Raw genomic sequence first — 10,452 nt, forward strand, 5'->3', positions numbered from 1 at the left:
AGCTGGTCTCGTGCTGCTGCTCTGAGCCGCCAGCTCTGCGTTGCCTCAGGCTCCCCACGTGGCCTGGGCAGCTCCTGTGTGGTCCCGTGCCCTGCATGCATTGGTCTGGCCACTGTGTCCTGGCCTCCTAGAGAAGGGGTGAAAAACATGAACTTACAGGGCTTTGGGTTCCATGTGGAAGTACGTGAGTCAGATGTGGGAGGCTCCTGGAGCCACCTGCCCTCTTGGTGGGTCCTTTGCATGCTATAAATAGCGAAAAACAAAACAAAGCCCTTCAAGTATGGATGCTCTTCTCACTTGACGTGCAGTGCCGAGGGAGAGGAGATAGGGAAGGGTTGAGGGGCCAGAGAACCACCATTGTGACCAATTTCCATTCTCTTTTTTAGGGAACATTAAGCAAAATCCCAATACACAGAGCCTCTCACAGACAGGTAAGAGAGTTGCCCTCAGAGGGCCCAGAGCTGATCTGAGCCACTTCCGAGCTTAACCCTGGGACTGAAACCCGAGGCTCAGGGTGAAGCTCCCAAGGCCCTTCGTGTGTTTGCTCTCAGGGACAGAGCTGAAGACCATCAACGATTTTCTCTTCCAGAGCCAGATTGACAACATCAACCTGTTCAAGGTAGGGGTTTCCACCTTTCCACGTTCCACATCCAATTTCCTTCCTATCACCACTGTGCGTAGAGTACTATGTTAAGACTATAGAAGGAAGAAAAAGCAAAACATAGACATGTAATAACCCTTAACCCGCAGCATGCCTGCGAGACAAAAGTCATCTTCCTTTAGGGTGAGGGCGACAGGGATGGGTGAGAAAGAGACTTCTTGGTGCCTCATAGAACAGATAGAGACTCCAGGTCCTCGCCGCCTCACTCCGTCCTCTGGCACAGTCTCTCAGGCTTATGGACAGGAGCAGGACATTGATTTGTTCTGTGCAACTCATCACGTCTTCCCACTTGGACCTTGGGTCTGGTTGCAGCCTCAGACCTCTGCTCACTCCAGGTCTGCATACCCGGCACTCCCCACATGGAACATGGCCACTGCCGCCTGAACCCCAACTTTGTAACTCAGATCAGCAACAGTGACTGTCCCCGGGTACAGGGTTCTGCTTGTGTTCTAGGCGGCATGCCATGTGCTGTGGCTCTGAGCTAGGATATCCTTTTGCCCCAGCAAGGAAAGCAAACAGGCCCAGGGAGGTGACTTCAAGAGGGTGACGAGCACAGTCTTCCCCCAAGTGAGCCAATAGCACACGGCAGAGACAGCGTCCAAACCTGGCTACATTGAGTCGGGGCCCCGCATTCATCCCATCCTGCCTGCGTTTTTTTTCTTAAAACCAGCTTTCCCCCTGAATTACCCATTTGGGTCACTGTCACTGCCACCATCCCTGCCAGACAGGCTGGATCCAGGTCATCGTTGATGCCTTTCTTCCCTTGTTTGCCACATGCCTGTGATAGCCGCCAGGCCCAACAGCCCTCAGACAGTCCTGCCATCACTGCGCTTCACTCACAGCTGGGACATGGATGCAGGCGCTCCTTCCTCGCCATCCCTCTGCCCCTCTTGCTTTCCTTCTCTCTCCTTCCCATGGGTCTCATCACCCACCATCAAGGGAATCCTCATCGAAGGATGTCGCTCTTTTTAGAAACCAGTTTAAAGGCTCCAAACTCCCCTCTCTGCATCCCCAGCTGAGATCTGGCACCAAACCACACATACTGGATGCACCAACTTGGTGGCTTTGCTCATAGAAGTTCCTTTTTTTAACTCTGTCACCTGGAAGGAAAGCCAAGGGGACCTAGATTGTACTGAGCACTCTTAGACTTGAGAAACACTTTTGGAAAGAGGGTCTCCCCTTTCCGAAAGGAGGAGGCCACTGCATTGTGGGCAGGGGCAGTAGAGGAGGGGGTGGCCTCGGAGAGGGGATGACAGGGTTGCTGGCAGGGAGGCTCTGGGTGCCTCAGAAGGTGGCACTGCATTGTGCTGCCTGGGTGGTAAAAGTGGTGTGTGTTTTTTTTGTTTTGTTTTGAAGATTACAGCTTGCTCAGTTTGCACACATGCCTACAGCTGGACTTGGTTTTTGCAGGTGCAGCGATACTGTGAGAAGAGCATGATCAGCAGAAAGGTAACTGCTCACGTCTTACGGTCCTGAACGTGACCCAACTGTGCCCCGACCCCCTGCCTTTGCCATGCTTTCCTCCCCTGCCCTCAGGGAACTCCGGAGTCCCCTTCATCTCCACCCTCCTTGGTGCAGTGGGCCTTGCTGGGGTGGTGGGATGTGTGCTGCAGGCGTCTTGGGCCTGGCAGAGCCTCCGATCCGCCCAGCCTCTCTTTCACGGCTGTTCCTCGTTCCTCTCCGCTGCTCGCTCTCATTCCACCCAGCTCTTTGGATTCACAGAACGGTATGGAGCAGTGCTCTCATCCCGGGAGCAGCCCAAACTGGCTGGGTTTCAGCAATTCCTGCAGAGCCTGCAGCCCAGGACGACTGAAGGTAAGGCAGTGGGGTGGGCAAGCAGAGCCAGCTGCAAACCTGGGCAAGGACGTCGGTTCCTTGCATGTGGACCTGACCACAAGGAGGCCTCCTCCCCGTTCTGCTCTGTGCAGCTCCTGCAGCCCCCACAGACGAGAGTCAGGCTAGCGCCCCGCGACCAGCTTCCCCACTGATGCACATCGAAGGCTTCCTGGCAGCTCTCACTACAGCCAACCAGGACGGCAGGGTCATCCTGAGCCGCCAAGGTAATCAGGTGCTTCTTGGCCAGGTTCAGTTCCCAGGAAGGAGCCAAGCTGAGCCAGGGAGCCGCAGTGTGAAAGGATTCTTTCCTTCCATCGTGGGAACTTCCGGGTTAGGAGGAAGCAGTGCAGTGGGCACTGGCCTGCTGTGACCTGGGCAAGCAGTGGAGGCGGACAGGAGAAGATCGAGGGGCTGGGATGGGAGTCCTCTCGGGCAAGAGTCCTAGGGAAGCTTACATTGTGGGGCAGATGGGCTTTGGTTTGGGTCATGGTTTTGTCATCTATGAGCTTTGTGATTTGGACTGTTTTCTTTCTCAACTTCAGTTTCCTTGTATGAAAATGGAGAGGATAGGCCAGGCGCGGTGGCTCACGCCTGTAATCCCAGCACTTTGGGAGGCCGAGGTGGGCGGATCACGAGGTTAGGAGATTGAGACCATCCTGGCTAACACAGCGAAACCCCGTCTCTACTAAAAATACAAAAAATTAGCCGGACACCTGTAGTCCCAGCTACTTGGGAGGCAGAGGCAGGAAAATCATTTGAACCCAGGAGACGGAGGTTGCAGGGAGCCAAGATTGCACCACTGCACTCCAGCCTGGACAACAAATTGAGACCCCATCTCAAAAAAAGAAAATGGAGAGGATAGTATGGTCCACCTCTGTGGGCTGGTTGTCCTAGAGATTAAATGGTGTTTAAAGAGAAGGCACTAGCACTTGTGCCTCAGACCTGGACTTACCTGGGGACCCCCTTTGCTGGGACAGTAGAAGTGTCTGTTGGCTTGCACTCACCTCCCCACCGATCTGTTTTTCCAGGCAGCCTCAGTCAGAGCACCCTTAAGTTTTTGCTCCTGAATCCAGCTGTGCACTTTGCCCAAGTGGTGAAGGAGTGCCGGGCAGTGGTCATTGCAGGGGGGACCATGCAGCCGGTAAGGACGCCTTTCCCAGCCCCTTGTGCCCCATGTGTTGGGATGAGATGGGGGCTTTGGAGAGATGCATATTCAGTCCTGTTCTCTCCTGGGGCCCCAAGCCAGAAAGGGTCAGCTCGAGCAGGCCCAGTGGTGTCCACTGGGTGACACTGCTATTCTGTCTCACTGCTGTGCCTTTTAGGCTGGAGGGGCAGCAGGGACTCCTCTGCTGCTCCATTCTCTAGTGCCAGGATCACATGTCTCCCAGAGAAAGCTGTTCTGTGGCTTGAAACTCAAAGAAAAAAATTAGGATTCCACTTTTAAAAGGTTCATTTTGATGTATATGAATATAATAGTCTTTGTAGGCATAATTTTTACTTATGTGCATACCTATTTTAAAAACAAAAGTGCGGCTCCCTCCACGTGCTGTCACTGGAACTCGCTCTTTTCACTCAGCAGCAGAGGGTCATAAACCTGTCTCCTTGTCAGCAAGCATGTGCGTATTTCAGTATCGGAGCTGTGCTGGATTCCAGTTACACAGATATATAGCATTTCATGTAGGTGCTCCTGTTTCACTAGGTGTGCAGGTTATTTGCAGTTTTCTGTTTTGAGCATGATTGGGATGAATATAACGGCATCTCTGCACAGTGGTGACTCCCACCTAGGAAAGGGTCTCCTGGACGAAAAGCTGTTGGGAATCCTGAAGCAGTGCTTCCCAGCCCCAGCTGCCTTAGCTTTTGATTTTTATATTTTTGTATTTATAGATTCATAGTTCTATTCATTCAGCATACTAAAGTTGTTCATAGTCATTATTGTTTCTGACATTCACGTTGTCTCAGCTGATGTGACAGCCCCTTCCTGCTAGCTCAGGTCCTCGCTGTGGCCCAGTCAGTCTTGCCTCCAGCACAACAGAATGTCCAGGGTTCACCATGGGTGTCCTTGCCCCCACACTGGATTCATTTCTCCAAGCTGCCCTGGTTTCTTGTAATGGGGAATGACGTTTGGAAATCAAGCTGTGGGTGCTAGGGGTTTGTCATGCTCCTGGGACATTTCAGTAGACAGATCTAGGAAATGTTTCAGAATGAATCCATGCTGGTATTTCTTTTTTTTCCTTTTTTTTTTTTTTTTTTTGAGACGGAGTCTTGCTCTGTCTCCCAGGCTGGAGTGCAGCTGTCTCTTATACACATCTAGATGTGGATCACAGCTCTCTGCAACCTCTGCCTCCTGGGTTCAAGCAATTCTCGTGGTTCAACCTCCTGAGTAGCTGGGATTACAGGCATGTGTCACCACACCCAGCTAATTTTTGTATTTTAGTAGAGATGGGGTCTTACCATGTTGGTCAGGCTGGTCTCGAACTCAGGTGATCCGCCAGCCTTGGCATCCCAAAGAGCTGGGATTACAGGCATGAGCCACCACGCCTGGCGCATATTGGTATTTCTAAGTAAAAATCAAAGCATTTGTTTACTTGAGCTTATATTGTACCTCTTTTTCTCTTAAGCCTGAACATTTGTGGTACATTAACATACTTATCTGCTCTATCCTATAATATACTTAAAAGTTTTGAAATCATAATACCAATATTACTTCTAACAATAAATCTGATTGAAATTGCCTTTCCTCTTTGCCCTTAACAGTCTGACGCACTAAGGATGTCTGGTCACTAGGCTCTAAAGTCGTGGAGCCAGGCTTCTCTCCGTGTGCTTCTATTGTCCGTTTCATAGAGAGCTAGGCTGTTTTTGTTTCATTTTCTTTTCAATTTTAGAATATGCTTTTTTCTTTTCTGACTTGTAGTTTTTAACTATGTAAATATTTGTGTGGTTCAAAAGTCAAAGCTAATATAAAAAGATCTATTCAGGAAAGCCTCACTCTCGTCCTTCTCCAGCCCATTCCCCACCCCCACAGGGAGTCAGTTTTGCTAGCCTGTCCTTGCAGTCTTTCTTTTTCCCCCAAATAAGCAAAAATGTGTCTTCATTTTTCCCTTTCCTGTTTTATTTACATAGAAGGCATCTTAGTCAGTTGTCCCAGCCATTGCTCCTCTAGTGGGCTGCGTGGTTCTCCGTCTGGCAGATGTAGGGAGCTCATTCAACCAGTACTCTCTGGAGAGGCAGGTGCACGGTTACAGGGAAAGGCCCGGGGCACATGCTGTTTGGTATTTGTGGCTGTATATTTTCAGTAAACTCTTAAATATGGGATCCTGGGTTTAAAAGTATAAATACATTTAATTTGTTAACTATTGTGAAATTCCCCTTCATAAGAATTGGACATTCTGTATCCCACCAGTAACGTCTAGGAATGCCTGTTTCTCTTTTGGATTGGTTACTTCTGGATTTTTGCCCGTCTAACAGGTGAAAACCTGGAGATTCTTATTCAGTAGTTTGAGCTGGGACCTGGCCACCTATATTTTTGAAAATTTTCACTATAATTTTGCTGCATAGCCAGGGTTGAGACTGACTGTGCCAGATTTGCTGGATTTCCTTTGCTGTTCCTGCACATAGTTTAAACGAGGCTGTCAGCACTGGGTATCAGTCACCATTTTTCTTTTTGTTAGTTTGCCGTCAGCCTTTTCTTTGACCTCTTCTTTCAGTGTGTGTGTACTTGCTGTCTCTTAGCCCAGACTTCTCGCTTCCTTTCTGCCGGGCCTCTGAGGGGTCACGAGGCCGTGACGCTGTGGCCTTGGTCTGCAGGTGTCTGACTTCCGGCAGCAGCTGCTGGCCTGTGCCGGGGTGGAAGCTGAACGCGTGGTGGAGTTTTCCTGTGGTGAGGAGCCGTGCCCAGGGTGGGGCAGGCTAGAGGTCAGGTTCTGGCTCCTGTTTTCTGCGTGTAACCTCTTACTGCAACAAGGCACAGGGGCGGAGGAGACCCCGGGATGGGAGCCTTGCCCTTTGTGCGCTCGCCCAGGCTCTCCTGCTCTGCTCCCTGCTGCCTGCTGCCCAGTGTGACTGGCGTTGGTGGGTGGGTGAGCGCTGTCAGTCGCTGCTCCTGTGCTGGAAGATGGGGCGGGGAAATGCCCTTTCTGCACTGTGTCTCAGCACCCCTGCATCTCCAGTTTTCGGCCCCTCCCTGGCTCTTACCAGGTCACGTGATCCCTCCAGACAATATCCTGCCCCTTGTCATCTGCAGCGGGATCTCCAACCAGCCACTGGAATTCACGTTCCAGAAAAGAGAGCTGCCTCAGATGGTCAGTCCCAGCCAGCTCGCCGTGCCACAGCCTGGGCTCAGGCAGCAAAGGGTTTTCCGGGGCAGGGGCACTCTGGCCCACCCTGAGTGTTTTCAGGTGTTGGGGAAATTGCGTGGGGCTGGGGGGGGAGGAGGGCACCCACTATAGAGCCTCACAGAACGAGCGGCATCGATCTAGATGCTTATGGAGGAAGGTCTGAGCTTCCCCGCCCCTCACCCCTTAGGCTGTGAAGTACATATTCTTAAAACCTCCAGGCATCCCCTGAGGATGCCTCATGCAGAGGAAAGCTGCTGGTTCCCTTTAGCTCTCTTGCCCTTTGGTTATATCTGCTCCTGCCGGTGGCAGGGATGCGGGGCTTGGGGGGCATCTCCTGGGGCGTGCAGCCCCTGATTGTCATTGCGGTGCCCATCAGGACCCTGGAGTGAAGACGGGAGGACTCAGTGCCAGGGCAGTAGGAAGGCCCCCAGGGACACTAGTGCTGTGACGTGTGTCAGAAAGGCGCAGTCCGCAGCAGCGGCTGGGTGTGTTTGGTGGGAGGCGGCACCTGCCACCCTGCGGTTCCCACCCAGGGGAGCCAAGTCCTCTTCCTTGGCTGTAGTCCTGCTGTGGGTCTCTCCTCAGTTTTAGGTCTCAGGTTAAGATGGTTTGTGGGTGACTGAGACGTGGCTCCATGGGGGCTTCCTCTCTTCCGTTGTTAGATGGACGAGGCGGGTCGCATCCTCTGTAACCTGTGCAGTGTGGTTCCTGGAGGGGTGGTCTGTTTCTTCCCCTCCTACGAGTACCTGCGCCAGGTCCATGCCCACTGGGAGAAGGGTGGCCTGCTGGGCCGCCTGGCTGCCAGGAAGAAGGTGAGTGGCCTGTCCGCCGGCCCTCCCACTCCTGAGGACAGTGCCACTGAGTCCTCCTGGGAGCTCTTGTGCTCATCGAGTCAGGACAGGCTTCTGGCTCCTCATGCCCGGTGCTCCCAGTCCCTGATTGCAGAGGATTTCCCCAAAGCCCCTGGCTGTGAGGTTTTCAGTCCCCTGGCCAGAAAACAAGGCCACCAACAGAACCGAGACCTGGCACCCTGAACCTGTCTCTGGGAGATGTCCTCTGTCTTTCTCAGATATTCCAGGAACCTAAGAGCGCGCACCAGGTGGAGCAGGTGCTGCTGGCGTATTCCAGGTGCATTCAGGTGCGGCCGTTAATGCTGAGCTTGGGTCTGAGACTGTGCGGGGGTGGCAGCTGGAAACGTGGGTGACATCCAAGCTTTGGCTCGGGAACTCAGCATCTGGGTGTCTCCCGCAGGCCTGTGGCCAGGAGAGAGGCCGGGTGACGGGGGCCCTTCTCCTCTCTGTTGTTGGAGGAAAGATGAGTGAAGGGATCAACTTCTCTGACAACCTAGGCCGGTAAGTAGTGGTTCTGCTCCTGTCCTGGACTATGATACCTGGCCGGCCCTCACTCCCAGCAGCTGGGCCCCTGCCTGTGTCTGTTGCCATTAGAGCCCACAACTGGGCTACAACTGCTCAGACCAGCCAGCTGGAAGGAGGGGCTCAGCAGCTCTGGGTTTGGCCCTGGGAGAGCAGGTGGAAAATCAGGCTGGCCACTGCGGTATCAGTATCCAATCCATTGGCCTAGATGGGATCTCTCAGCTGAACAAGCCCTCTCCAGGCGGTAGGTACAGAGCAGGGAGGGTCAAAGCTTTGATCACAGTCGGAGAGGGCTGAGGAAGGGGTAGAACAGAGCAGCTGGTGAAATGTGGGTGATGACCCGGGAGGTCCTGACACCCACCCGGCCTGGGCTCCTGCCTCTCTCCAGGTGTGTGGTGATGGTGGGCATGCCCTTCCCCAACATCAGGTCTCCAGAGCTGCAGGAGAAGATGGCCTACTTGGATCAAACCCTCGTGAGTGACCCCAGTGTCGCAGAGCGGGAGAGGAGAGTGGGCGGTGGGTGGGAGTGGCGTCGCCCTTAGGGCTGATACAGCCGGGCCTTCCCCACTGTGCTGGCGTCTCCTGCCCCCTCCGGAGGCTTGGATGCCCCTCCACACCCTCTTGATCTTCTCTGTGATGTCACCTGGGCCCATGCTGCTGGCGTTGGCCACGAAGCCTCCTGGTCTGGCTCCAAAGCCTGGCAGGGTCTCTTCCCAGGGAGAGCTGCAGGCAGGAAACCGTCCTGATGAGTCATCCCCTCCACCCCCAGCCCAGAGCCCCAGGCCAGGCGCCCCCAGGGAAGAATCTGGTGGAGAACCTGTGCATGAAGGCCGTCAACCAGTCCATAGGTGAGCCCGGCTGCCTCCGACTGGGTGGACAGATGGGAGCTGGAGAAGGGGAGAACAGGAAAGGGGGGTTGCCTGCTCTGTCTCCTAAATAAGTCTGAGGAAGGGGAGGGGACGCCATGGGAATGTGCTGTGGGGAGGCAGGTGTTACTCGGAGCCGCAGCCTCTGTTCCTGTGCAGGCAGGGCCATCAGGCACCAGAAGGATTTTGCCAGCATAGTGCTCCTGGACCAGCGATACGCCCGGCCCCCTGTCCTGGCCAAGCTGCCAGCCTGGATCCGAGCCCGTGTGGAGGTTAAAGCTACCTTTGGCCCTGCCATTGCTGCTGTGCAGAAGGTCAGTCCCACCTTTTTCTTTCTGAGAGCCTCCCCACCCCGAGATCTCGTTTCTCACTGCCTTCTGTCTGTCCAGTTTCACCGGGAGAAGTCGGCCTCTTCCTGATGGGCAGCCACACCACCGCCTGGCGCCGCGCCCTTCCTTTGCCCTGCCTGCTGGAGACAGTATTTGTCGTGGGCCTGGTCTACAGGGATCCTGTTACAAGGGTGAAACCCGGGAGGAGAGTGTGGAGTCCAGAGCGCTGCCAGCGCCCAGGCACGGGCATTAGCCCTGTAGGAGAAAATGGGGGAATCCTGAAGAAACAGTGGGTCCTGGCTGGCCTTGGGGCATTCCAGGGCAGCTCCCCTCCTGGCACAGAATCTTCCTTTCCATCCTGCATGGCTGAGAGCCAGGCTTCCTGCCTAGTCTCCACAGGAGGCTGTGGCGACTGTGGCATCCACTGTGGCATCTCCATCCTGCCCACCTTCTTAAGAGTTGAGATAGAGCAGGCCTGTTTGCCTCTGCCGTTTCTAGCCAAGGTTAACTGCCCTGGACTGCTCATCCTCTGGTCTCAATTTAAAATGATCCCATGGCCGCAGGGCTCCTGCCCAGGGCTTGTCACCTTCCCCTCCTTCTCTGGTCTCAATTTAAAATGATCCCATGGCCGCAGGGCTCCTGCCCAGGGCCTTGTCACCTGCCCCTCCTTCCTGAGTCACACCTGCAGCCCTGCTCCCTAACCCGTCCCACAGCCCTGCCTGGATTTGTGTCTCCCTGGCTTCGCACCAGTTCCTCCAAGTCCGTGGCACCTCCTTCCCTCTCAACCACTTAAACAAACTCCAAGACACCTTCTACCCCACACCATCAATTATGCCAAGGGCCATTAGGCTCTCAACTTGACTATAGGGACCCCGTGTCATCACGGAGACCTTTTTTCCTGTGGGAAAATATCCCTCCCACCTGCAACAGCTGCCCCTGCTGACTGCGCCTGTCTTCTCCCTCTGACCCCAGAGAAAGGGGCCATGGCCAGCTGGCATCTTCTGCCGCCATTAGGGACCAACAGGGGCCAGAGGAGAGTCACTGATGCCCAGA

At 54.2% G+C, this 10,452-nt stretch overlaps 1 protein-coding gene across 3 annotated transcripts in view; it reads left to right on the forward strand.

Moving 5' to 3' along the window:
- The window catches only part of DDX11 (DEAD/H (Asp-Glu-Ala-Asp/His) box helicase 11), a 30,370-nt gene extending 20,371 nt beyond the window's left edge, over positions 1–9,999 (forward strand). For 2 of the 3 annotated variants that reach the window (XM_011983311.1, XM_011983310.1), the window contains 15 exons: positions 387–431; positions 552–619; positions 2,072–2,110; positions 2,368–2,476; positions 2,590–2,721; positions 3,526–3,638; positions 6,302–6,374; positions 6,692–6,795; positions 7,494–7,643; positions 7,901–7,969; positions 8,083–8,183; positions 8,593–8,677; positions 8,974–9,052; positions 9,230–9,384; positions 9,460–9,999. In XM_011983311.1, coding sequence (XP_011838701.1) covers positions 387–431; positions 552–619; positions 2,072–2,110; positions 2,368–2,476; positions 2,590–2,721; positions 3,526–3,638; positions 6,302–6,374; positions 6,692–6,795; positions 7,494–7,643; positions 7,901–7,969; positions 8,083–8,183; positions 8,593–8,677; positions 8,974–9,052; positions 9,230–9,384; positions 9,460–9,489 — 1,352 coding nt within the window. In that variant the 3' untranslated portion in view covers positions 9,490–9,999. Of the gene's footprint in view, positions 1–386; positions 432–551; positions 620–2,071; positions 2,111–2,367; positions 2,477–2,589; positions 2,722–3,525; positions 3,639–6,301; positions 6,375–6,691; positions 6,796–7,493; positions 7,644–7,900; positions 7,970–8,082; positions 8,184–8,592; positions 8,678–8,973; positions 9,053–9,229 lie in introns of all 3 variants that reach the window. The other variant, XM_011983308.1, reaches the window with a different exon arrangement.
- Positions 10,000–10,452: the final 453 nt, after the last annotated feature.

The sequence above is a fragment of the Mandrillus leucophaeus genome, unplaced genomic scaffold (assembly GCF_000951045.1).
Source record: "Mandrillus leucophaeus isolate KB7577 unplaced genomic scaffold, Mleu.le_1.0 Scaffold249, whole genome shotgun sequence".
NCBI lineage: Eukaryota > Metazoa > Chordata > Mammalia > Primates > Cercopithecidae > Mandrillus > Mandrillus leucophaeus.